The 26979-nt window shown below is 45.5% G+C and overlaps 1 protein-coding gene across 4 annotated transcripts in view; it reads left to right on the top strand.

Annotated features, from left to right (window-relative positions):
* TPP2 (tripeptidyl peptidase 2) overlaps window positions 1-26979 on the top strand; it is a 656253-nt gene that overhangs the window by 192205 nt on the left and 437069 nt on the right. For all 4 annotated transcript variants that reach the window (XM_086934242.1, XM_086934243.1, XM_086934239.1 and 1 more), the window contains exon 6: window positions 15518-15681. In XM_086934242.1, coding sequence (XP_086790368.1) covers window positions 15518-15681 — 164 coding nt within the window. The remainder of the gene's footprint in view (window positions 1-15517; window positions 15682-26979) is intronic.

The raw sequence follows: 26979 nt of genomic DNA, 5'->3' as shown, positions 1-26979 counted from the left end.
CCCAGAGGTCAACCTTTTTTATGCTTTCCACAGTTGTGCTCTAGGAGCTTTCCTACTAAGATGATCGACTGATCCACATCTTCCTTTCTCAGTAAATACTTTGCTTGGTGGTCCCACTAATGAAGAGATGCAGCATTGACAACTGAAGCTCAAACTGTCTGTGCTGTCAAAGGAAGAGTAGTGCAGGTGTTCACCGACTACACCACCGCCATGTGGTACTGCAACAAACTGGGTGGGGTGGTGTCGTAAATAGATTTCTAAAGGGCATTACTGGTCTTTCCTCCTTCTTTCGTAATGCCCCAATGAGACTTGAATCTTGTCCTTGCTTACCTTGTGTGCTCCCTTCAAACCACTACATAACTGTCCTCTTCGCCTTCCTATTTGCCATTACCTCTGCTCGCAGGTTGAGTGAGCTTCAGGCTCTATCCTCAAAGCCTCCTTTTCTAGCAGTCCATCCGGATAAAGTGGTCCTTCGCACTGGGCCCTCTTTTTCTGCCCTAAGTGGTATCCTTGCACACGTTCACCAAACATTATTGCCTGGATAGCCAAGTCTAGAGAGACAGCTTTTTGTGTTCTCTAGGGCTTTCTGGTGGACTTTCCTTAGTTTGCAGACCCACCTCCGGGGAATGACATTGCTGGGGTATCTATTCTAAGGTAAACAATCTATACCTAATGGTCTCTTTCAGATGAAAAAGTTACTTCTCTTCGGTATCAATGTATCTGTAAGAGACCTACATTAGTTATAGATTCCTTACCGCCCCACCCGTCCTCCCCGTTCTGCGAACTAGGGATAGGGACTCCCTTCCAGTGAAGGACTGGGTTCTGCTAAGACCCAGCGGTGCCAGGGATAACACCTAAAACCTTTGTGGGTAACCTGTTCCGGCGTACAAATGACGGAGACACGGGACACTTCCTTAGGCGTCAAAGATTCGAGGTTTATTACTGCAGGGAACACAGAAGTCACAAGAAGTACAGCATGTGTAGGTTCGTGGCGTCTGATTCAACTTGCCTCTGTGGGTCGCTCCTTTTTATACAGTTTTCACGCATAAGATAACACGGTACACAAAGGTTTATAACTCGGTTCCCATCGTAAAAACCATAAGGGGTTACTTTCATGTATTCAAGGCCCGGAACATAAGTACAGAAACGTTTGGAAGTTCCCAACTGTAAAAGCCCATCTTCCCACCATTAGTACATTCCAATCAGCAGTAAACAAATCGAGGAAGGGACAGAAACAGGTGCAGAGGAAGACAGAAACAGTGGGGAGATCGGAAAGGGTGTAAAAGGGGTGGTATCGGTAAACACGAGCTGCAGGCATCAAAGGGGACGTGCTTAATAGATGCACAACTAAGACAATAGAGCGGCACGGCAAGATGAGCCTCGAGCGGGGCCATCTGCCTTACAGTGCCATCCCCCTCATCATAAAGACACTTTCAAAGGAAACATGTCTTCCGCAAGAGTTTGGGAATCCCAGGGTCGCGAAGCGGACAGCGTCCATTCGCTGGCTACTTGAGGGCAAGAGACAAAATGGATGCCGCATCTAAGATGGAACCCGTGGGCTTGGATGTAGAAACCCACGAAACAAACGAACGGTTTAGGCTAGCACAGCGAAAACGCGTACACCCACTAAACTCGTCATTTGCGGTTCATAGATACCAGACTCGACCATATTCGTGCGAGTCGAAAACACCACTTACGATCGTCACGGAACCTCACCAGGGCCCTAGTTATGTGCACCAGTGATCAGTGTATTGCATGGCACTGTGCTTATGGCGTGGAAAGTTGTGTCAGAGCTGACAGCGCGCAGGGGCGGTGTATAAGTAGACATCGTGACGTTATCCTGGCAACCATGATGCCGACGACAGAAGCGGGGTCGACCGACGCCAGCTACCGACGCGCAGGGGTACTTCTAAGAGAAAAATTCTCCAGATCCAGTCTGACGCCTGGGGTAATTTTAAGGTAAGGAATCTATAACTAATGTATGTCTCTTACAGATGCATCTTTTCCGAAGGTAAGTAACTTGTTCTTTAGTGGCTGTCACATCTGCCAGGAGGGTGAACAAATTGCAGGCTCTGTCATCCATGCCGCCTTACCTAACCATCTTCCCATATAACTTGGTGCTTCGCACTAGGGTCTCTTTTTTTTTTTTTTACCCAAAGTGGGAACCCCATTCCATGTCGGGCAATCTGTTACCCTGCATCCCTCTAAAGAAGAGGAGCGACTCCACCTCCTGGACCCTAAAAGAGCATTGTTGTTCTACCTTGACTGCACAAAAGACTTCCTGGTGGACAACCAACTCTTTTTGGGCTACGTAGGAGCGAAGACTGGTGTGCAGTGCAGAAAAGGATAATCTCATGATGGGTTGTGCTTTGCATCAAAACCTGTTAGGCTCTGGTTTCAAAATCAGCCTCCTAAATGCTTAAGGGGGTCGTTCTACAAGTGCTAAGGGTGCTACCATGGCGTTGCAACGTGGAGACCCAGTCCTCGACATTTGTTAGGCAACAACGTGGGTATCCCTGCACACGTTCACCAAGCCCTACTGCCAGGACAGTCCAGGTGTCAGGGTCAGCCTTTTTGGCTGCTATGTTTTGCAGGACTTTCTGTTCTAAGCTTTTCCACAGTACCTCCTTGCCTGGGTATCTAGTCAAAGTTAAGAAATCTGTAGCTAGATGCCTCGATCAGAAGGATAAGTTACTTACCTTTTGGAATGTCTTGTAGTCTAGTAGAGACATGAGCTATTCACAGATTGCTTACCAACTCGCCTATCCTCCCCGCACTGCGAATAGGGTTTTAGAGTCGGGGCTCTTTCCTGGCATGGAAAGTCATTAAAAGTAACTGACATCAGAGTGCCGAGGTGGCGCCAGATATAGGTGACTCAGACGTTACAACGGTGAAGATGATTCCGACGGCATCACGCGGAGCCGACCGATGCCAACTATTGCCGCACAATGGTATTGCTTGAAGAAAAATCTTCCGGAACCAGTCTGATGCCTTGGAAATTCAAAGGTAAGGAATCTGCGGATAGATCATGTCCCTGCCAGATAAGACTTTCCTGAAGTTAAGTAACGTGTCCAACAAAGCAGGTTGTTATGAGCAGTACGCTCAGGATATTGCACGATAACTAGTTGCGTGTTCAGTTCCTCAAGGCAAGAGAGGTGCAGAAGATTAAAGTTCCAGGTAAAGGAATGTGCTCCAATAGGAGCACGGACCCTCACACACCCAAATGGGCGTCATGCTTCATCCTTTAGCTAGCTCCTCGTCAGGCTGATGCTGCAATGCCCGATGGGCGCCCATTTGGGGGGTCTCTGCCAGAGATCTTTTTCTTAGCTGTCTGGTGAAGTTGGGGGTGTGTGGTCTCGAGTGTTTTGTAAATTGGCATTACAGAGTGGGTTAAAATAGGTGTGGTGATGCTCAAGGTCAGACGATTTAATGATTGAGCTCACTAGCCTAATTAAATATTCAATGCTGATTTAGGATGTAATTGTTCTAGTTAGCTTGGTGAGTCCATTGGTCTAAAACAAGGTCAACATGTTTCTTGTTTATATATGTCAGAGAGCGATCATGTGGCAATTCTACAAGACCTAAGGAAAGAACCTACATTACATACTGCCTGAATTCAATAGAAATCATTAGTGTTAGGGTAATCAGTCACGCAACAGGTTAAAGGCTAATATTGTACCCTAGCCTGGGCAAAGTAACCCTATTGGGGTCCCGAAAGAGACCCCTTGAAGTAGTGGCAGAGGAAACGCCAATTAGCTTCTTGAACGCATAGTAACATCCGCAATGAGGATTTCTACTGAATTCAGTCATTATGTAGTGTAGAGTTTGTCCTTGGGTCCTGAAGATTCGCCACATTATCGCACTCTGACATATATAGGTGAGTAACATGCTGACCTTGTTTTAGGCCAGTTTGCTCACCCAGCTAACCAGGACTGTTGTATCCTAAATTAGCATTACATTTTTAGGTCTCGCCTGTCGATGCGCATCGAGCTTGCGAGACTATGGGGGCTTATCCACTCTTTAACCAACTTGCAAGGAATCGTGGCGATTCCTTGCAGTGCACGAGAAATTTAAGCTCAATGTGCATGCGCATTGAGCTTAAAAGCGCGTGCACATGCCCCCAGCTGCCTGCCTTGCCTACTCTCTCTCTCATTGCCTCCCCCAGCTCCGCCCCCTCACTTCTTGATTGCACGGCCGCTAGGCTGTGCCTCCCCTACTCTCCTCCCCCCTCCTCCTCTCCTCCCCTGCCTGCCATGTCGCACCTCTCCCCTCTCCCCGCTCCGCCCCCTCCCCTGCCCGCCGTCTTACGGTCTTTGCAACTCCCCAGCCATATGTTAAAACCCCTCGCACTCCAGGCCCCCGCTCCGCCCCCTCCCCTGCCCGCCGTGTCGCATTTCTCCTCCCCCCTCCCCTTATCTGGCTTCCCTCCGTCTGTTCCCTCTCCCCGCTCCGCCCCCTCCCCTGCCCGCCGTGTCGCATTTCTCCTCCCCCCTCCCCACAGAAATGCCCTCCGTCTTCCCGTACTTTTTGCTCACAACTGCCTGAGCACTCGATCCTCTCGAAAGTTTCAGCGCACTCCCCCATGTCATCAGCCATTTCCCTCACACGCACGTCTCATTTCTCCTCCCCCCTCCCCTGCCCGCCGTGTCGCATTTCTCCTCCCCCCTCCCCTTATCTGCCTTCCCTCCTCGAGGTTCTCCGACGCCCCGCACCCTTCACTTTTCGGCCCACTGCTTGTGCTCTCGTCAGTCACTCTCTGCCGGCCTGTGTATGCCACGCATGCCTCTGCTCTTTGGTAGCCTCGCTGGGCCCCTCTATGCCCGCTGGACCCCTCTATGCCCGAGCTTCCTCCATTCCTTCCGTATCGCTGCCTGTCCTGCCCCCCCACCCCTTCGTCCCTCCCGGAGCCCCCCTCCCTCCCTCCCTCCCAGCAGAGCCCCTAACCTTCGCACCCCGCAGCTGATGCGCCCTCCCTATTCTCCTTGTCTTACCAATTCCTTTACTCTGCCGACCCCTTTTTCCTACCACTTACCCTTTACGCCGGGTCTTCTGTGGCTGCCTGCGTTGGTGCCCCATCCCCCCAATCCCTTTGGCGCCCTTTCCTTCTACCACAGTTTCTCTTTTGCACCCTGCTATCACCCCGAGCCCAACCACCCGTACATTTCACTGGGACCACTCTTAATAACATTCTATGCCTTAATCGCTCCATTTACTGGTCGCCTCTGCTGGGAGCCCCCACCAGCTCCGTACTCACAAATATATGCCTAATCCCTCCAGTATACCTTGCGTGCCTCTTCACCAACCAGTGACCTCCAACAATATGATGTTGCTACACATGTAATATCCGCCTCGTCCTTCCCTTTAAACGGTAACGTTCACAATTACTTGCCACCCCGCGATGTCCTTGCCTGCGTGCAGCACAAGACCCCTTGCCCCTACTCCGCCCATCACCAACCCACAAGCTAGCCTAGGACCGACCCCCACGGTCCCGGGCCAGTGAAGCCAGCACCAAGAACCCCAGCTGCCCCCCCTATCCTCTGACACCCCTTGATGTGCTTCTCTCCCCTGCTGCACTCTCCTGCTCTCTAGAGATGTGGCCTAACGACCAGAGCTGCCATCTAAGTCACGTAAATACAAAACATGTTGCATTCCAAATGCTATAGGTGTCACATTCGTGAAAGTTATAACTATTGGCATTGTAAATGACAAAGATATCAATTTAGCTATTTTAAAAAATAACAAATAAATAAAATATTTGTCATTTACAAGACCAATAGCTCCAACTTTTCTAATGCGAGACCTATTGCATTCCACCCTCACACACCGTCCCACACCCTCACCCACCCTCACCCCCCTCACCCTCACACACCCTCAGTCACCCTCACACCCTCACCCTCACACCCCCTAACCCACACCCTCACCCCCTCACACACCCTCACTCACCCTCACTCACCCTCACTCACCCTCACTCACCCTCACACACCCTCACACACCCTCACACACCCTCACACACCCTCACTCACCCTCACTCACCCTCACTCACCCTCACTCACTCACCCTCACTCACTCACCCTCACTCACTCACCCTCACTCACTCACCCTCACTCACTCACCCTCACTCACTCACCCTCACTCACCCTCACTCACCCTCACTCACCCTCACTCACCCTCACTCACCCTCACACACCCTCACTCACGGTCACATACCCTCACCCTCACACCCCCTCACCCACCCTCACACCCTCACACACCGTCACACACCCTCAGCTTCACTCACCCTCACTCACCCTCCACCCCTCACCCTCAATCACCCTCACCCTCACCCTCACACACCCTCACTCACGGTCACATACCCTCACCCTCACACCCCCTCACCCACCCTCACACCCTCACACACCGTCACACACCCTCAGCTTCACTCACCCTCACTCACCCTCCACCCCTCACCCTCACACACCCTCACTCACCCTCACTCACCCTCACTCACCCTCACTCACCCTCACTCACCCTCACTCACCCTCACTCACCCTCACTCACCCTCACTCACCCTCACTCACCCTCACTCACCCTCACTCACCCTCACCCTCACCCTCACCCTCACCCCCACCCTCACCCCCACCCTCACACCCACCCTCACCCACCCTCACTCACCCTCACTCACCCTCACTCACCCTCACTCACCCTCACTCACCCTCACCCACCACACCTCACCCTCAACCCCTCACCCTCAACCCCTCACCCTCAACACCTCACCCTCAACACCTCACCCTCAACACCTCACCCTCAACACCTCACCCTCAACACCTCACCCTCAACACCTCACCCTCAACACCTCACCCTCAACACCTCACCCTCAACACCTCACCCTCAACACCTCACCCCCACTCACCCTCACAACACATATTGTGTTACAATAGGTGTCACATTTGCGAAAGATAAAACGATTGGCATTGTAAATAACAAAGCTATTAATTCGCAATTTTAAAAACAAGCACATACATAAAAAAATGTGTCCTTTACAATACCAATAGCTCAAACTTTCCTAATGCGAGACATATTGCATTGCTGTGCTTCTCTCCCCTGCTGCACTCTCCTGCTCTCTAGAGATGTAGCATAACGACCAGAGCTGCCATATAAGTCACGTACATACAAAACATGTTGCATTCCACACGCTATAGGTGTCACATTCGCAAAAGTTATAACTATTGGCATTGTAAATGACAAAGCCATCAAATTAGCAATTTTAACAACGAAAAAATAAATAAAATATGTCTTTTACAAGACCAATAACTACAACTTTTCTAATGCGAGACCTATTGCATTCCAACCCCACTCATCCACGCAACGCCACTCATCCACGCAACGCCACTCACACACGCAACGCCACTCACACACGCAGCGCCACTCACACACGCAGCGCCACTCACACACGCAGCGCCACTCACACACGCAGCGCCACTCACACACGCAGCGCCACTCACACACGCAACGCCACTCACACACGCAACGCCACTCACACACGCAACGCCACTCACACACGCAACGCCACTCACACACGCAACGCCACTCACACACGCAACGCCACTCACACACGCAACGCCACTCACACATGCCACTCATCCACGCAACGCCACTCATCCACGCAACGCCACTCATCCACGCAACGCCACTCATCCACGCAACGCCACTCATCCACGCAACGCCACTCATCCATTTGCAAAACGAAAAATGTCAAACTCTTCTATTGCGAGACCTATTGCATTTTCTAAAAGTCAATTTCCCTGCTAATATAATTTTCTCCATGTATATTGATGAACATTGACACTACATGTGTGGATAATCGCTGAGCATTGTAGCTTCACTTGAAGTAAGAACACAGCTATTAATTTAGTAATTCATCACTCGAAAATCCAGTCCCGGAACAGTACGTGGATGTCAGATAATGTCTTTATACAGCAATTAAGCAATGATGTCAGCTGAATGGGTATTTCAGAGGCAATGAAACGCTGCCAAGGATGATTAAGCAGCAAGTGCAGCTGACGTGTTAAATCAGCATTTAAAGATGTTAGGTTTCAATCTTTTGCAATAGAGTAAACATGCCAGCTATAATTCGATGAGCCACTTCACATAGGATGGACAGACAGATAAATAAATATATACATATAGATAGATAGATAGACAGACAGACAGACACGCAGGTGGTACGGTAGGTATTCAGCAAGATAGAGCTGAATGGAAGGATAAGTGGAAGGCTGTATGGACAGGTTCGGATTGGATGCTGGTGGCTTTCAGCTCCCTCTGCTTCATCAAACTATTATACTCGTACTAAAACAACATGTGTTTACCCTTTCACCGCCTCCAACAACAACCTCTTCTTCCTTCAAGCACCTGCAAAATATGGTCTTTAATAGGCTCACTCACAACCCAACAACCAACAGCAGATCAATGATTGACCTTGATTTAAGCAGTAAGCCATGTGGTTCCAAATCTGATGGGGTCTATATTGTGTGCCTGCACTATACTCTTTGTGTGGAGACGTCCTCCGACATGTTATCTTTCCAAAGTCAAACAACCCATCATTATGCCAGGCCCAAACCAAAGAATAAAAAATATAGCAATGTGTGTCCCTATCTGTTCTAAACATATTAAGAGCTTTATAGTTGGTAGTGAAACTATACAAGTGTTTAATTTAGGGTTGATGACGTGTCAATTATTTTCTTGTTCTTGAAATTTATTTAATTCAGAGGGCATCTTGGAGATGGATGAATATCATGTGTCGACATCATTAGTTCAGATTTTGAAAATACATGGGGGTAAATTTCGAAACAATATGAAGCTCAAGTGTGTTTACTTATCAAATTTTTATTTTAATAAGTTAAAGAAATGCATCCATTAAAATATAAACCTTAACACAGTAAAGTAATTAACATTTCTAATGCCTAATTGAACAAACTCTGCTTCAGTCACCCACTCTGCTTCAGTCACCCACTCTGCATCATTCACCCACTCTGCAAATTGATGAATGTTATGCCATTTTCATAGACATAAACAACTTTTAGGACGGAAAAAAAGGGGGGTCTACGGAGTAGTGCATCAGATACGTTACACACAAAATATACTTCCCAAAAGTGAGCTACAGCATGCAAGGATGTTGATCAGGCTTCAGGCCAAAAAGCAAAAAACATTCGTACAATATTACACCAACAAAACAAAGAGAAATATGTGGCAGGAAGCGAGGACGAGGATGTACAAACACAAAAGTGAAACAGCCAACTTTTTATTGGGGCAATAAACAAGCACTATTCATCCGGGGAATTGGACGGATTAAAGACAATGGTCAAGAGTTACACAAAAAGCCGTACGCATATAACAATAGCAGTTATTCACACGGAATTACATCAAATATAAGAAACATATTACGCAACTTGGATTCAGCGCTAACAGCATCAATAAACATTACATAGGTCTCTTAGCTTCACAAAACAAATGTGAGCTACAGCATGCAATGATGTTTATCAGGCTTCAGGTCACAAAACAAAAATTATTCGGACAAGATAACACCAACAAAACAACGAAGAAATATCTGGCAGGAAGCGAGGACGAGGATGTACAAACACAAATGTGAAACAGCCTACTTTTTATTGGGGGAATAAATAAGCATTATTCACCCGGGGAATGGGACGGATTAAACACAATTGTCAAGAGTTACACAAAAAGCCGTACGCATATAACAGGAGCATTTATTCACAGGAAATTACATCCAATATAAAAATAAAAAAATTTCCCTACTCTACAGTAATGTGGACATAAGTCAAAATTCTGATAGCAACATGGAGAAAGCATATATAACAAGACAATATTGCTTTAAAAATACATCGTAACACAAAGCGGAGACATTGCATTAATTATTAAAGAAGAGGAAGTATCACAAACCACAGCACGAAATTTAAATACACATCAAAATAAAAAGCTATACAATCATACATTTAATAATAACTGAAATAACAGAACGTAGAGATAAAACAATATAAATTATTCACGCAGATATACAACATACTACACAATTACACACAAAAAAAAAACTGCTCTAATTATTAACACAACTACTGACCAAAAGCAACCATTTTAAAAATTAGATCTGAACAATAGGATACAAGGCATTACATACATAAAGAGCCGACAATTCGAAATAAACATCCTTCGTTGCAAAACAAAGACACTACTATGCCAATAAAACTAATAGGAAACAACAAATCGAATAATTCATAACACTGTACACACACAAAACAAACAACAAATAACAACTTACCTGTCGAACGATGCACGGAACAGAGAACGAAGCCAACACTCCTTACACGGGACCCGCTTTCAACAATATGGGGATTTCCAATTAGACGCGAGTAAATTGTTACGCAACGTGAGAGGATTTTGAAATCTCATTGGCTGACACGGACGTCAATCAAAATAGTACGGGATTCAAAATAACAACTAGAACGCAATAACTTAAATACTTTAATATAATTATGGGACAGTCACACAAGCACACACACCACAATCACACAAATACACAACACACAAACACCCTCACACACCCTCACCCTCACACACCCTCACTCACACCCACCCTCACCCCCCACCCTTACAACACACTCACCCTCACTAACCCTCACACACACACCCTCACACACCCTCACCCACCACCACCCTCACTCACACACCTTCACACCCTCAACCTCACACATCCTCACTCACCCTCACACCCTCACACACCCTCACTCACCCTCATGACCTCAACCACACACCCTCACATGCCCCCACCCTCACACACCCCCACCCTCACACACACCCGCCCTCACACACTCTCACACATCCTCACACACCCACACACATTCTCAATAAGCCTCACACCCTCACCCTCGCCCACCCTCACTCACCCTCACCCACCCTCACCCTCACCCCCTCACCCTCAATAACCCTCACCCACCCTCAACCCCTCACCCTCACCCTCACTCACCCTCAAACCCTCACCCTCACTCGCCCTCAACCCCTCACCCTCACTCACCCTCAACCCCTCACCCTCACTCACCCTCACCCTCACTCACCCTCACTCACCCTCACCCTCACTCACCCTCACTCACCCTCACTCACCCTCACTCACCCTCACTCACCCTCACTCACCCTCACTCACCCCCTCACCCACACTCACCCTCACCCACACTCACCCACACCCTCACCCTCAACGCCTCACCCTCACCCTCACTCACCCTCAACCCTTCACCCTCAACCCTTCACCCTCAACCCCTCACTCACCCTCACTCTCTCACCCTCACTCACCCACCCTCAACCCCTCAGCATCACCCTCACTCACCCTCACTCACCCTCAACCCCTCACCTACCCTCACCCTCAACCCCTCACTCTCACTCACCCTCAACACCTCACCCTCACCCTCACTCACCCTCAACCCCTCACCCTCAACCCCTCACCCTCACCCTCACTCACCCTCCCTCACCCTCAACCCCTCACCCTCAACCCCTCACCCTCACTCACCCTCAACCCCTCACCCTCACTCACCCTCAACACCTCACCCTCACTCACCCTCAACCCCTCACCCTCAACCCCTCACCCTCAACCCCTCACCCTCACCCTCACTCACCCTCACTCACCCTCAACCCCTCACCCTCAACCCCTCACCCTCACTCACCCTCAACCCCTCACCCTCACTCACCCTCAACCCCTCACCCTCACACCCTCAACCCTTCACCCTCCACCCCTCACTCTCCCTCACTCTCTCACTCTCACTCACCCTCACTCACCCTCAACACCTCACACTCACCCTCACTCACCCTCAACCCCTCACCCTCACTCACCCTCAACCCCTCACCCTAACTCACCCTCACCCTCACTCTCGCTCACCCTCACTCACCCTCAACACCTCACCCTCACCCTCAACACCTCACCCTCACCCTCAACACCTCACCCTCACCCACCCTCACCCTCACTCACCCTCACCCTCACTCACCCTCACCCTCACTCACTCACCCTCAACCCCTCACCCTCACCCTCACTCACCCTCACCCTCACTCACACTCACCCTCACCCTCACTCACCCTCACCCTCACTCACCCTCACTCACCCTCACCCACCCTCACCCACCCTCACCCACCCTCACCCACCCTCACTCACCCTCACTCACCCACACTCACCCACACTCACCCTCACTCACCCTCACTCACCCTCAACCCCTCAACCCCTCACTCACCCTCAACCCCTCAACCCCTCACTCACCCTCAACCCCTCACCCTCACTCACCCTCAACCCCTCACCCTCACTCACCCTCAACCCTTCACCCTCAACCCCTCACTCACCCTCACTCTCACTCACCCTCACTCTCACTCACCCTCACTCACCCTCAACGCCTCACCCTCACTCACCCTCAACACCTCACCCTCACTCACCCTCACCCTCACTCACCCTCAACACCTCACCCTCACTCACCCTCAACCCCTCACCCTCACCCTCACCCTCACTCACCCTCAACCCCTCACCCCTCACCCTCACCCCCTCACCCCCTCACCCCCTCACCCTCACTCACTCACCCTCACTCACCCTCACTCACCCTCACTCACCCTCACTCACCCTCACTCACCCTCACTCACCCTCACTCACCCTCACTCACCCTCACTCACCCTCACTCACCCTCACTCACCCTCCCTCACCCTCAACCCCTCACCCTCAACACCTCACCCTCAACACCTCACCCTCACTCACCCTCACAACACATATTGTGTTACAATAGGTGTCACATTTGCGAAAGATAAAACGATTGGCATTGTAAATAACAAAGCTATTATTTCGCTATTTTAAAAACAAGCACATACATAAAAAATGTGTCCTTTACAATACCAATAGCTCAAACTTTCCTAATACGAGACATATTGCATTGCTGTGCTTCTCTCCCCTGCTGCACTCTCCTGCTCTCTAGAGATGAAGCATAACGACGAGAGCTGCCATATAAGTCACGTAAATACAAAACATGTTGCATTCCAAATGCTATAGGTGTCACATTCGCAAAAGTTATAACTATTGGCGTTGTAAATGACAAAGATATCAATTTAGCTATTTTAAAAAATAACAAATAAATAAAATATTTGTCATTTACAAAACCAATAGCTCCAACTTTTCTAATGCGAGACCTATTGCATTTCCAATGCTTGTTAATTAGGCTAGTGAGCTCAATCATTAAATGGTCTGATACTAAGCATCACCACACCTATTTACTACCACTCTGCACAACACTCGAGCCCACACACCACCTCTTCACCAGATGGCTAAAAGATCTCACTGCAAAAAGCCCCCTAGTGGGTGCCCTTCGGGCATTGCAGCACTGGCCCGACAAGGAGCTAGCCCAATGATGAAGCTTGACACCCATTTGTGTGTGTGAGGGCACTTGCTCCTATTGGAGGATATTCTATTTCCTGGAATTTTAATCTTCTGCACCTCTCTTGCCTTGAGGAACTCCACAACCCTTTTACCAAAAGATTATTGATACTGGAGCATGTGTGCTGGACCTGAATAGCTCCTGGTTCCCATTTGTTGTAGACTAGAATTACATGCACAGGTTATGTTCTACTTCTGCTATATTAAAGGCCCACAGTTTGATTCACAATTCAAAGTGTGTCAGATGTCCAAATCAACCGGTGGATTTCTTAGACATGGCTTGGTGGTTCCCTCAAATATATTTGACAGTGAAGTTTACGGTCATAACTCGTAACCCCTTCCCCATAAGTTGAATATTCGGGTTAGTGAATTAAGAACCTGTTTGTGTGAAGCAATTTACAGCCATATTTCTGATATTGGGGGAAAAAGGTGATTGGATATCCAGTGGGGTAGAGGTTTGGTACTGAGTAGATTTAAGACTTGGATTATTGTAGCAATGCAATGGAGATGTACAATATGCTAATAACCACCTTCTTTCATCGAAAAGATGTTTGGGGTCCTCTGCGACAATATCTCCCATCACTAACCCCCTGGAAGGGAATGAAGTATTTTATAATGCTTCAGCTGTCTTGCATTGTAAGGTAAACTGTTGAGATGTAAGTAAAGGGAGGCATGGATGATTACAAAAAATGTATATCCTATTATACAAGATAGACGTGATGTTGAGGATAGTTATGTAAATGATATGTTCTAGAGTTTTGTATCCATTGATTAGATCCCTTTCTTACCTACCCTGCACCATTGTACATGTACCTACTCACGTGAACAACTGTCTTGACTACTGCTGTACTGATTCCCACTTCTTTTTTTGGTTTTCTAATTTGATGTTTCATGCCAGCTTTCTACTAATATTGAAATGGTCAAAATGTAAAAGGGTAGGATCAGGGTCTGGTGGTTGGTTACATTCATATATAAGGGTGGGCTAGAAATGTGGTGAGTGTATTCCCCAGAAAAAGTTTTAAAGGTTTCTAAAGTGCCAATTGTAGTTTAAATAAGACTTTTTTTCATGTCCTGCTTCCTGGCACAGGCAAATCTCATTCAGCTGTAAATGAGAGAGCATGAGCGAAGGAAGGAACCATATTCGCCACAAAGAGAATTTTCCATTCATACCAGTCACAATAAATAGGTGCAGGCTGTTGAATGCCTCTAAAGACCAACATTTCTCACCTGTTATATAAATGACGATCTAGAAAAGAAAATGGTCTTTTAATTCATCTGTTTTGTAAAGTTTGGAAGATCCAAACTTCTAGAAATATAAAGAAAGATAATATCTGGCGTATTTTGGATTACATGAGAAATGGGTGGCAACAGGAAACCACAAACATTGCGCTTCCTTATGATCTTGGCAAAAAAAAGAATATGAAACTCATTTGTTTTCCATACTTTTATAAACTTACGTTTGAAAGCACAGCTACAAAACAACCTATAATGCACCAAGCAATTTGGGTAGGGATCTGAAGTAAGAGATACTTGATAGAATTTGGATAAATCCACACAGGTGAGAGTCTGTAGTGGCTTATTTGGTTTGCTCATTCACATCCCTGTTCTGTTAAAACTGTGGAAATAATATAGAGAGGCTTTATTTGCATATTTTTATCAAGACCATTAAAGAATTTAAGTTCATTTCATGAAGCATTCCTTAGCTTTTCATGCAGGCAAGCAGAAATTTAGAGGACATCTTATCCCCAGTCTTGACAGATTTTTACTCTGCATTGGAGTCGTTTTATCTTTTGTGTTACTGAAACCAGAATTCGATTTTATATTCTGTAGAAATTTTATTTGCATCTTATGTTAATTACTTTGACTGTTACTTAATATGGCACAGAGGGAGATGGATGTATGGTGCACTTACTAATGGGGCATTGCATGTTACATTGAAGAATGGGAATGATTGTGAAATTAATTTAAAATTAGAAGACCATACAGAGCCTTTAAGAATTGCATTTAAGTCTTGTTGTGTTTGCCTGCATTGTTTAGTTTTACGTGTTGTTTTAAATTGTCTTCTGTCCCTTTCAACAGAGCCTGTCTGGATACAAGTGAATGTGGTGATCTTAGTTCTTGCACCGTATTGAGAAGCTACAAAGAGTCACAAGAGTATAGCTCATTTGGCTCCTCTGAGATGCTGAATTACTCTGTCAATATCTATGAAGATGGAAATCTGCTTTCTGTTGTGACAAGCGGTGGTAATGCATCTTTTATTTTACAATCTACTGATGTATGTATATGCTAAGTGTCCAGCAAGTGCTTACTGTTGTGTTGCATATTTAGGCAATTTCCTGAGCTGCATGTGCTTCAAGCACCGATCAGTGACTGTCACTGGATACCTAATGTAATGCCAAGCTTGTGCACCATTTGACATTGAACATTACCCAGCCCATAGTAACATTTTCCTTTTGTACCTTTGTATGAATTGTAGATGCTGGTGGGGCACTCAATGGGTTTTGGAAACTGGGGTTTTCCTTTTATATGGTCTTCTATTTTCATAGGTGTATTGGAATTGTGGGTTGCCATGAGGCTTTTTCTTGGGATTCTGGGTCTTGAGAGGTTACTGGGCACTCATGTGTGGTTCTGGTCTCTACTGCTGTTCCTTACCATTGATGTTGCCATGAGCCAAAAGGGATTTTGCATTCTAGATAGATTTCTTGTGACCTCCGTACCCAGGTGGATAGCAGGTAGGGTTGCAGAGCTGGCAAAGCACACAGGATCTGGTGCCACACTGTGGGCTAAGTCGCAGGTAAAAGTTGAGTATTGAGACTCCAGATATGCCAGAAACTCTTGCTTCTGAAAAGAATACCTCACTGTAAATCTTTAAATTAATCTAAAGTATGAAAAACCGTTATGGTGGTGATCTAAACCGGAAGAAAATCCCCAACATTTTGATAAGTGTCAGGAGAAACCTGTATTATATTTTCTGCTGATCCGTAAAGGTGTACCATAATTAAAGATCCAGTATCACTTCTCGGACTAGCTGACTACTATCTTCACAGAGAAGATAGTCCAAGTTCATGGGTAAGGCACTCCTCAGTTAATCAGAGTGTTCGCTTGAACTAAATACCTCTCTAACCGCTAAACCTTGTTGTTTTTATACGTGGAACTAATAGAGAATGTCTTTGCACCGTCTGGCCGAGGTTACAACCCAAAACACCTTTTTAACATGCTGGGCAACAAGTTCTCATTTAACATTGAGCTCTTACTGAGCTATGATAGTCCCCCCATTGGTATACTTCAAGTCTTCTGGGTACACTTCATAAGCATTCAGGTTTCATTCTTTGAGCATATTTAGGTTTTCTTGTTATCTGTTTCTATTTTGCTAAATCCTAGTGGGTGTTTTTCTGTGTTTTCAAGTGATTTCAATATCTTTAAAAAAAACAGTGGTTATCAGTGGTTACACATTTTTGCGCTATTAAAAACAGAAAGTGTTTTTCTGGTGTTTATAGAACGTTTTTCTTTTATTATTGATTTTTGCACTGATAGTGCATGGTATATAGACAGTATATATACAGTGTATATGAAGTCCAAATACATTTTTACAAATCAAACTTATTGTAATACACCATAAATTGCTTCTTCAGTGAGTATTTGGTTACGTGTGGTCGCTCTTACCTTCCCATGTAAATATCTGTGAAAAGGCCCTCAACATTGGCGTTTAAGACGGGCGATGCCAAAACAGCCACTACACAATTTGCTAACTCTGGTCAATGACCTAGCTTTCCATACCAATACTGGTGCACCTGAAGATTGTGATTCTCTGCACCAAATGTGTTGAACTGGGCACATATGCCCTCAGAGTTATTGAAGCGGTCAAAACCGAATCAGCACTTGTGAAAGTTCTGGGAAAATTCCCCTTTATAGAAGGGATCTAGAGCCTATGCAGAGTACCACAGTGAGGCTTCATTGACTTCAAATTACTTGTTTGGTGAAGGGACATGTCTATGCATCATTGCAAGCATTTCTCATACATTGTAAAATAAAAGTTGCTCTTCAACCTTTCTTTGCTTACCAAGAGGCAAGAATTTTAACATGGAACATGTTGCAGTGCCAAAGTCACTAAACGTGTCGCCCATCCTACTCTCAAGGAGATGTTTCAAATCCACACCAAATATGTTGAACAGCTGGTGGAAATGGGTGTTTTCAGACTCTAGTTGTTTTATGTCCACTGCAGCAGTCCTGTTTTCCTGTAAAAATCTAAGAATGCAGTAGAGTGTACTTATTTTCACATCCCTATCCATATGCGACCAAAGATTCTCACATATCTTGCCTTTAGCATCATTACTCAGTAAAAGTTCTGTAAACTGTCGCCATATGGATGATATAGCATTCACGCCTTTGGGACTGAGAACCACCAGCTAAATGACACAGTTGGGATGACTCTTTCTTAGATGCCACACAAAGCACAAAATGAGAAACATTTGGGTTTTAGTTCCTGCACATAACTAAACCGTGCACCAGAATGGACTAAAAAGTCAATAGCATTCTTCATTAACTCGGAAGATTGCAAAGATGCTTTCAGCATACCATCTAGCAAGTGGCAAGGATCTCTTAGAGGGAAGCACTTCAGCTCATGTATCGAATTTGACAGGTCATCACACAACGTTTTCATATACGTAGCTGAATTACTACAAATACAAACAATACCACTCTAATCTTTGTTGAATTTGGTAACAACTTTTTACAGCAGAGTGCCAAGTGACACTGAGTTTCATGTTTTCCAAATGTCTGGTGTTATGCTTTCACCACTATCCCAGATGCTTGGTGACAGCACTCTTTTCACATATGCCTGTCACTACACTTTGTATTGAGGGCCATATTTATAAGGTCTTACACAGCCATTGTGTCATTTTTTGTGACGCTGCAGCAACATAAAAAATGTGCCACACTGCGCCCCATTTACAAATTGACGCATCTAGGCAGATGCGTCTCTTTTTAAAGACATGCACTACATTATACCTGGTTCAGGTATAATGTATGCAGGGTGAGCGTTGTCACAAAAAACTTCACTGTGTCAAATCCTTACGCCTGCTGCACAGCAGGTGTAATGAATGACAAAGGCCCTTTCACATGGGATTCACATTGCTGGAGTTGTGTCTGTTTTGCTACACACTCCAACAATGTAATTACTGTCCCAACAGATACGCCAATATTCCTGACGTATCTGTTCAATCCTTGTGACGTGGAGTGTTGTAGTTTAAATACGGCGCATCCATGGTGTCGCAAGGAGGGCGCACTGAAAAGTGTTGTGGCCCTTTTCATAAATAAGGCTCTGAATGTTTAAAGCCTGAGTTGTTTGGCAATTCACCTACTATCAATTCTGACTCACTAGAAAAGGGGGCTGATGTATCCAGGGGATTTGCCCATTCTCTGTGTGGACATGTTATGGTACATATTGGGAAATATTCTTATGAAACCAGCCATTTTACCTATTGGTGTAAGAATAAAACGTAGCCAAAATATCAAATATGATTTTTCCTGATTCTCTACAGTTCATAAAATAATTAAACTAGACCTAAACCATACTTCTAAACCCTGCATCTTTAGACCAAAGACCGCAAAACTGGGAGGAAAAAGGGAAGAAGAAACAATATTTTAGTAAAAACCCTAAACTACAAAATTCAAGCAGAATAATGTTAGCCAGTCTTTCTTGCTGCTGCCTTGTATAACAAAGTTACAATGCATACAGAAAAGTATAATAATGACTTTCTTTCTCCTTTTTCTTTGAATGGCATTTAGTTTGTGGTTGTGCAGGTGTTTTTTTCAGTGTTTATATGTTTACACTGGTGAGGGCTATTGCCCTCTGTGGGGGTTTATCATTTATTATAGGTTTAAACCTAAAACCGGATTGCCTAAGCATATTGATAGATGGTGTATGTACAAGGATGTTACTACTTTGTCTTCCAGTACATGGCCTCAAAAATAGATAACCCAAATAGCTTGCTGTTGAGTTGCATATGTAAGATTCCTACCCACAGGAGCAATCTATGCAGCACCCGTGGTCACACAGCCTTGTCTCTGGAGCCCAGGGACCAGTTAAGGGTCCTACTAGTCCTATTGGTTGAAGGTATGGGACAGTAGAAAATAGTGGGCTACTTTCTAATACATGCCCCGGATGGGGTTCCTATAAGATGTATATCTGACTCAATCTTCTGCTAACACCAGATTATATCTAGATGTGTGGAATCCAATAGGACCCCACTGCAGTCCAGGATGACATTGATAGTCCCTGATCAAGATGAAGTAACATGGAACTTCAAATTCAGTCAACAATAATTTCAGAAACATGAGGGCTAGAGCCATGATTCAAACATTTCTGGATTCCGGGTGACCACCTGCAGCCAATAGCACCAGACCCCACATTGGGAACTTGTAAGGCTAAGCGAAGGCCAGGACACCCTCTGGTTGAGTCTGGTATGAGGCCGACTCACCCTTCTTGTTCTATGAAGGCAATAGAGCAGCTCCTCGACCAGAGTGTCCTTACATCTCTAGGGCTGCAGCGCAGAGGTGACCTCATGGCTCTTGGTCAGTCTGTTAGTTGAGCTGTTCTTATGCAGGTCCTTCCAATCACTGCTACTATTTTTTTTCTGTGGTATCTCCTGGCATGTTCTGTCCATAGTGGAACCACACTAACCCCAGGAAAAATCACGGAGGAGGGAACTAGAGGTGCGGGCGCTAGGAGCAGGCCATCCTTCAACATAAACTGTTCAACAAAAATGGGGCAGCTCCCAGTGCAGTGACTGAAGGTGCTCTAAGACTTAATTGTGAGTGTGGACATATCACAAAAAGTGAAGGACTGGCCTCCCACACCACCAGGTGTCATGCTTCATCATCGGCAACTTCGCCCTCTAGAAACTGTTTGGTAGAGGGCGGGCATACACCTGACTACAGGGATGCACTTCTAAACTAATTGGGACCTGTGAAAAGTGAGGGAAATTCAAAAACCATTATAGTTACTACATTTTAAATGTGGCCAGCAGCTATATGGTATTAAAAAGAGTGGACTATGAAATCAGGGAATTTTATTGTCCCCTCACCGCAGGAGGTATGGTTAACATGTTTCTGCCGAAAAACTAGAGGATCGAGACCAGGAGCTGGAGAGACTAGCCAGAAGAGTAGCCCTTGATGCCAAAATCCTGCCATAGAGAGAGAAAGGGCTAAGCGGGGTTTAGCACCCATAAATGGTGGCAGCAATAGGGTAAATAGGGAGAGAAAGGAAACTTTAGGTCCCAAAATCCCTAAAGAGTTTGCCCCTGAATATGGTGAGGGTGATAATATCACAAAATACTGAAATGAACGTTGAACTGCTCATAATCGAGAGTATGACATGGTTAACCTTGACTACCCATTTAACTGTTGAGGTCAGTTTTAGTTCAAACTCTCTGATAAGTACTTGCACCAATTTGATGATGGTATGATGTTGCCTCTATTGCACTGTATTAGCGGACTTTATTGTCTATTAACTAATCTAAATTATTGCTGATTTTATTGTCTATTAGCAAATCAGAATTGTTGAATTTTATAAAACTCTGCTCACTATTTATATATTTTATTCACCATATCTACTATTTGGAAGTTTTATAAGTAACATTGTTATGATTTTCATTAACCAAAACAAAGATTTTTTTAATTGATATCACAAAATGGTTTACAGCCTTTAAGAGAGCTTGTAAAATGAGAAAGCTCACCGAAAAGTATTGGGGCTCTCTGCTCTGGGAGCTTTTCCCTTTCTCAGGCAAGTGCAGGGATAGATTCCTGCATGGGTGTGAAATTTAATAAAATATCTACTTGTCCATGGGGCAGGTTGCTTCATAAATCTACTTGTCCTGTAACAAAAACCACTTGCCCCTTTTGTGCCATGTAATGCGGCGACAAATTACGACAGCAAACTCATTATATAAGAATTCTGATATAGCATCTCTAATTATGACTGGGCTCGTACAATAGTAGAGTTTGAATACTAGCAATTCCTTAATGTTGCTACGTTTCTGCAGGTCTACATACTGGGGCTGAAGGTTGTGGTAAGCAATAGTTCAAAGGTTGGAATTCCCTTTTGAGACTGTGCAAACCTACTAACTTGGATGTTATGAGGGTTTTCACCAACTTCTTAAAATACTGAAAAAGTTTGGAAATTTACTCCTGACAGTGGCAGACGTAAAACCTCTTCCAGGGTTAGGAAAAAAGTGGTTGGAGAAGAAGTGAACTTGAAACATTCCGATTTCTCACATGAGCTAATCTACACATGCTTATTTGCTTATGCCAAAATGCAGTTCACAAACATTTTCTAGGAATACTATTTCTTGGCCTACTTCTGTAAATTCTTATGAATTCACAGGAACTGTATATATCACTTAATGCAAGGATATATACCATAGATGCACTTTTGAGACTTTCGTTAATAATCTAATCAGGCCTGACGTTAACCATGACCTTTTGTGTTTAGTACAATTCTCACTCTCTTTCTCTCACTCTCTTTTTCTCTCTCTCTCTTTCTCTCTCTCTCTCTCTCTCACTCTCTCTCTCACTCTCTCTCACTCTCTCTCACTGTGGGTGACAGTATTCTGCTCTTTTAGAAGGAGCATACTGGCACACAAAGTAGTTTGGTTCAGTGCCCGGAACTGTTGTGGCAATGTGTGCTTTTTAAGACCAAAAACACTTTTTGCTTTTGCCCATGCTTGTTAGAATGGCGAAGGCCCAGCAACCCCCACCACTGATAAGGTTTTACAAAAGCCATGCCTAAACAAGTCATGCATTGACAAAACCAAAAGTCTTACCACCAATTTCAGACCTACTGGCTTTACCAATGCTTGTTTATTTTTGTTTCCCATAATCGTATTTTAACTGGTTACACGGATTTATCATTATGAATATTTTTGGAAAATACAAGCATACATCAACATGTTACTAAATGATGCTGCAAAGATATGGTACCTAAAATCTTACAGTAGTTTAGCAAAGTGTTTTTTTTTTTTCATACTATGTTTTTTTGTGAACATGTTATTTTGAAAGCAAAGAATCATCACTCTTGCTTTCAAGCTTCTGAAAATATTTGCATGTAATCGGAGCGCATTCTGGAAGCATTATACATAGCCTCATATTACTAAACTTTGAAAACGTGTGTACACATTTATACTGGAACCACTGTCAGTAGTCCAGGTCGAGGTTCCAACATTTACTTTTAGTGCTCACCCTAATAATAAAGGCTTTGCATTAATGAACCATCAATAAAAGTTTGAACAGCATTAACACATTGACACACACATTAGCTTAACTGTAGACCATTCCCTTCCCTGATACAGAATGCAGTCCTATAAACTAGCTGCTAAAGGGGTTTGTGCTGTAGGGGGTTGGGCCTACTTGTCCCAAGGACAAAATACACATGAAAACGTGTTGCCCTTGACATCAAACAATATGTCCCGGGCGTCGGGCTATAGGAATTCCAGATCCATGTTCCTGACACTTAATGAGGAAGATACTGAGTCCTATGACATCATGAAGGATTCGCTGATTGAGGGCTTTGGACTCACTACTGAGGAGTACAAGATTAAGTTCATTGAGACCCACAAAACCTTGAGTCTGTCTTGGGTAAATTTTGTTCACTTCTCAGTCAAAACACTATGTGGCTGGTTGAAAGGCGGTAAGGCGTAAGCTTATGAAGGGCTTTACAATCTGTTGATGAAGGAGCACTAGTTTTGTACAACAAAAAAACTGCATCAGTCCGTGGTGGATCTAGGGTTAGTTTCTACCCAAGAGCTGGGGAAGAAGGTTGGCTAGTGGGTCAAAAGGAGGATTTCCAGGAAAGATCCATGGTGGAGGTGACCAAAAAAGGGTTTGCTAATTGTCCCCAAGCGAAAGATGTGTGACAGTCAAAAAAAATAAAATTAAAAAAGGCAAAGAGTCTTCTAAAGGCCCCCCAAAAAAACATGTTAGGTTGGGTCCAGAGACACTTCACAATCAAAGGGTGGGTACCGGGGTAAAAGGTGGGATCCCAAAAAGGCTTGGCGTTTTAATTGTAAGGCCAATGAATACCGAACTGGGGGCTCTTCCTGTCCCAAATAGGTCCACACTAGTGCGCCTCCAGTTACTACTGGGGTGGCGAGTCTCCAAATGGATCTTTGGTTTGCCCTGACCAGGCCAGAGAGCACCCTGAAGCTTCTTTAGTCGCTGGGGTGTGGTGGATGTAGCTACATTGGCTGTCTGGCCCAGTAACCTGGCGAATTACAGACAAAAGCCACATATAAATGGGGTTGAAGTAGTAGCACTGATGGATACAAGTGCAAGTGTCTGCACTGATGACTGGATAGGTTTGTCCAGTCAAGTACTGTTGTAAGGATGCCTGTTTTTTAGTCACCAGTGTGATAGCCATGTCAAAGGTCCATCTCATGGAAGTGATGATCTTAGAATGGGGAGGAGTTACTGGCCCCAAAAAAAAGTGGTCATATCCTCTGCAATTCTAGTCCAGTGTCTGCCAGGAAATGATCTGGAGACATCCTAATGGGCCCAGGCAGAGCTAAGCTCCCATGCAGCCATGCTGGGATACCTAAATGGTGTGTGTGAAAACTAGAGCACAATACAAAGCCCAGGGTGAAAAAGAGGAGTTAAAGCGTAGAGGAATGGCTCAAACCCTCCAAGAGAAAAGGCATGAATTCTGGGAAACTACTTCTGAGGCTACAAAAGCTCAGGTAACCTCTGCTTAGGGAGAAAACTTGTCAGCCCTTGAAGAGACTGCACACCTGGAACTTGGGCCTTGCATGTCAGATTTCCTAGGCCCAGTGGGACCCTCTAGGGAAGATCTTTTCCAGGGTCAGAGGACCTGTCCCACTCTTGAGAGCCTGACACAGCAAGCTGCTTACCAGGAAAAGGGAGATGTCGGAGGCTCCATCAGAACCTATTGGGAGGAGGGACTCCTGTATACCGAGGCCAGAGACCGCAAACCTGTTACAACTAGGAGAGTGGTAGTGCCTCAGCAGTACAAAGAATTATTACACATTGGCACATGACATCGCTCCTGCTAGGCATCTTGGCCAGACAAAGACTTGGAGTAGGTTAGTCATCCACTTCTACTGGCCAGGCATGTCCTAGAAAGTAAGTTTTGCAACTCCTGTGTTACCTATATAGCCAGTGGTAAGACAGGTAGCAAACCAAAGGCCCCCTTAATTCCACTACTAGTGGTTGGAGTCTCCTTTGAGAGGGTAGGGATCGACATTGTTGGTCCCCTTGACCCCCAAATGGCATTAGGAAGCTGATTCATACTAGTGGTAGTGGATCATGCCACCAAGTAATGAGAAGCAATTCCACTTAGGACTATCACTGCTCCTGCAGTTGCAAAGACCCTCATAAGTATTTTTTACTAGTATGGGGTTTCCTAAGGAGGAGGTGTGATACAGAGGTAGTAACTTCATGTTTGGTTATCTAAACTCTATGTGAGCTGGGTGTGGGGTGACGTATGAGTTTACCACCCCACATCACCCACAAACAAAAGGTCTGGTGAGTTATTCAACAAGACCATGAAAGGTGTTGTCATGTGACTCCCTGAAAAACTCAGAAGGAGATGGGATGTTCCTTTGCCATGCCTGCCTTTTGCTTACAGAGGGTGCCACAGAAAGGAGTGGGCTTTGGTCCCTTTGATCTTCTATTTGACCATGCTGTCAGAGGTTCCCTAAGTCTGGTGAAGTAAGGCTGGGAGAGGCCTCTCAGAGAGTCCAAACTGGAAATGGTAGTCTGTGTGCTTGGCTTTCGTTCAAGAATGGTGGAGTACATGGAGAAAGCACATAAAAACCTTTAGGCATGCTAGGAGCTCCAAAAGCAATCATTTGACCAGAAGGATGCACTGGTGGAGTTTCAACTAGGGCAGAAGGTATGATAATTGGAGCCTGTGGCACCTAGGGCCCTCCCGGACAAATGAAGTGGTCCCTACCCTACCCTATCCTAGAAAGAAAAGAAGTCGCCTAGCTGGTAAACGTTGGCACCCCAAACCTTCCTTGTTATTACGCATAGGTCACACTCGGAGTAGGCCCTGGACAGCCCATGGGCAGGGTAAAATGTACTCAAAAGGAAGGACATGTACTTTTCAGTTTCACATGTCCTGGTTGTGAAATACTCGTATTTTTGTATGTCCCTGCTGCAAGGCCTCTCTCTCTCCCCCATAGCTTAACACTGGAGCTGCCTAGCAACATTTTACAAGTCTAACTTCCAATTGGGATAAGATGGGAAGAGTAAGCTTGGCGTCTCTAGACTTGCAATTTAATAATGAAAGCTTAGTGAAGTTGTTTTTAAAATTGCAGGTCTAAAAATGCTATTTTTAGACCTGCAATTTGGAATACACATCTGGGTTGGGTGACAGCTGGGTTTGTGTATTCCCTCTAGAAAGTTGCACACAAAATGAGCTGAGGTGTGCCACTCGCATCCTCAATCAATCAATATTTGTATAGCACGACACTGTCCCGGTAGGGGTATCTGGGTGCTGAAGAAGCCATGTCTCGGTTGAACAGACAGTTCTTGAGTCTTTTTTTAAGTCCTCCAGGGAGGGTGCTGTTCGGAGGTGGAGGGGCAGGACGTTCCATGTCTTGTCGGCAATGGAGAAGGAGCGACTACCTCTGTGTCAGATGTGGGGATGTGTGCGAGGGCTAGAGAGGATAATGGAAGGTGTCTGGAAGGTTAATGGAAGCTCAGTTGTTGTTTGATGTAGCATGAACCATGGTCGTTGAGGGGGGGCTTTGTAGGCGTGCGTGAGGATCTTAAGCTGACATCTCCTCTGGATGGGGAGCCAGTGTAGGTTTCTGAAGTGGGGGGGGGGGATGATGTGGAACTGTTTGGGGAGGTTGTGGGTGAGTCTGACTGCAGCATTATTTATGGTCTGGTGTCCTCTAAGGAGCTGGGTGGAGAAGCTGGTGTAGAGAGTGTTGCCCTAATCGAGGTGGCTGGTGACGAGGGCCTGAATGACGGTCTTTCTGGTATGGTATCAACAGGGATCCATTAGAAGATTCTGAGGTGCACTCTGAGTGTGTTGAAGCAGAAGGAGGCGACGGCACCTTCTGGGACACACCTGGCCAGTAGAAGTGGGCGACTAACCTACTCCAAGTTATGGCCTGGCCAAGATGCCCAGTTGGGTGATGTAACTAGCCAATGTGAGGAGAAATTCTCTATACTGCTGAGAAACTACCACTCTCCTAGTTCTACCAGTTTGGGGTCTCTGGCCTCTGGTGTAAAGGAGCTCATTCTTCCAATAGGTTCTGCGGGTGCCACTGAGTTCTCCCTTTTCCTAATCGGCATCTTGCGGTCTCGGGCTTTCAAGAGTGGGACAGGTCCTCTGTCCCTGAAAATATCTTCCCTATAGGGTCCCCCTGGGCCCAGGAGCTCTGTCTTTAAGTTCATGTGGCTCAATTCCTTCTGGGGCTGATCTTCTTTCCCTTGAGGAGAGGGGACCTGTGCTTGTGTCTGATCAGAAGCTGATTTCCCAGTCTTCTTGCCTTTTCTCTTGTAAGGTTGGGCCC

Source organism: Lissotriton vulgaris, chromosome 8 (assembly GCF_964263255.1).
Source record: "Lissotriton vulgaris chromosome 8, aLisVul1.2, whole genome shotgun sequence".
In the NCBI taxonomy this organism is placed as follows: domain Eukaryota; kingdom Metazoa; phylum Chordata; class Amphibia; order Caudata; family Salamandridae; genus Lissotriton; species Lissotriton vulgaris.
This window is presented reverse-complemented; position numbering and strand designations above follow the sequence as displayed.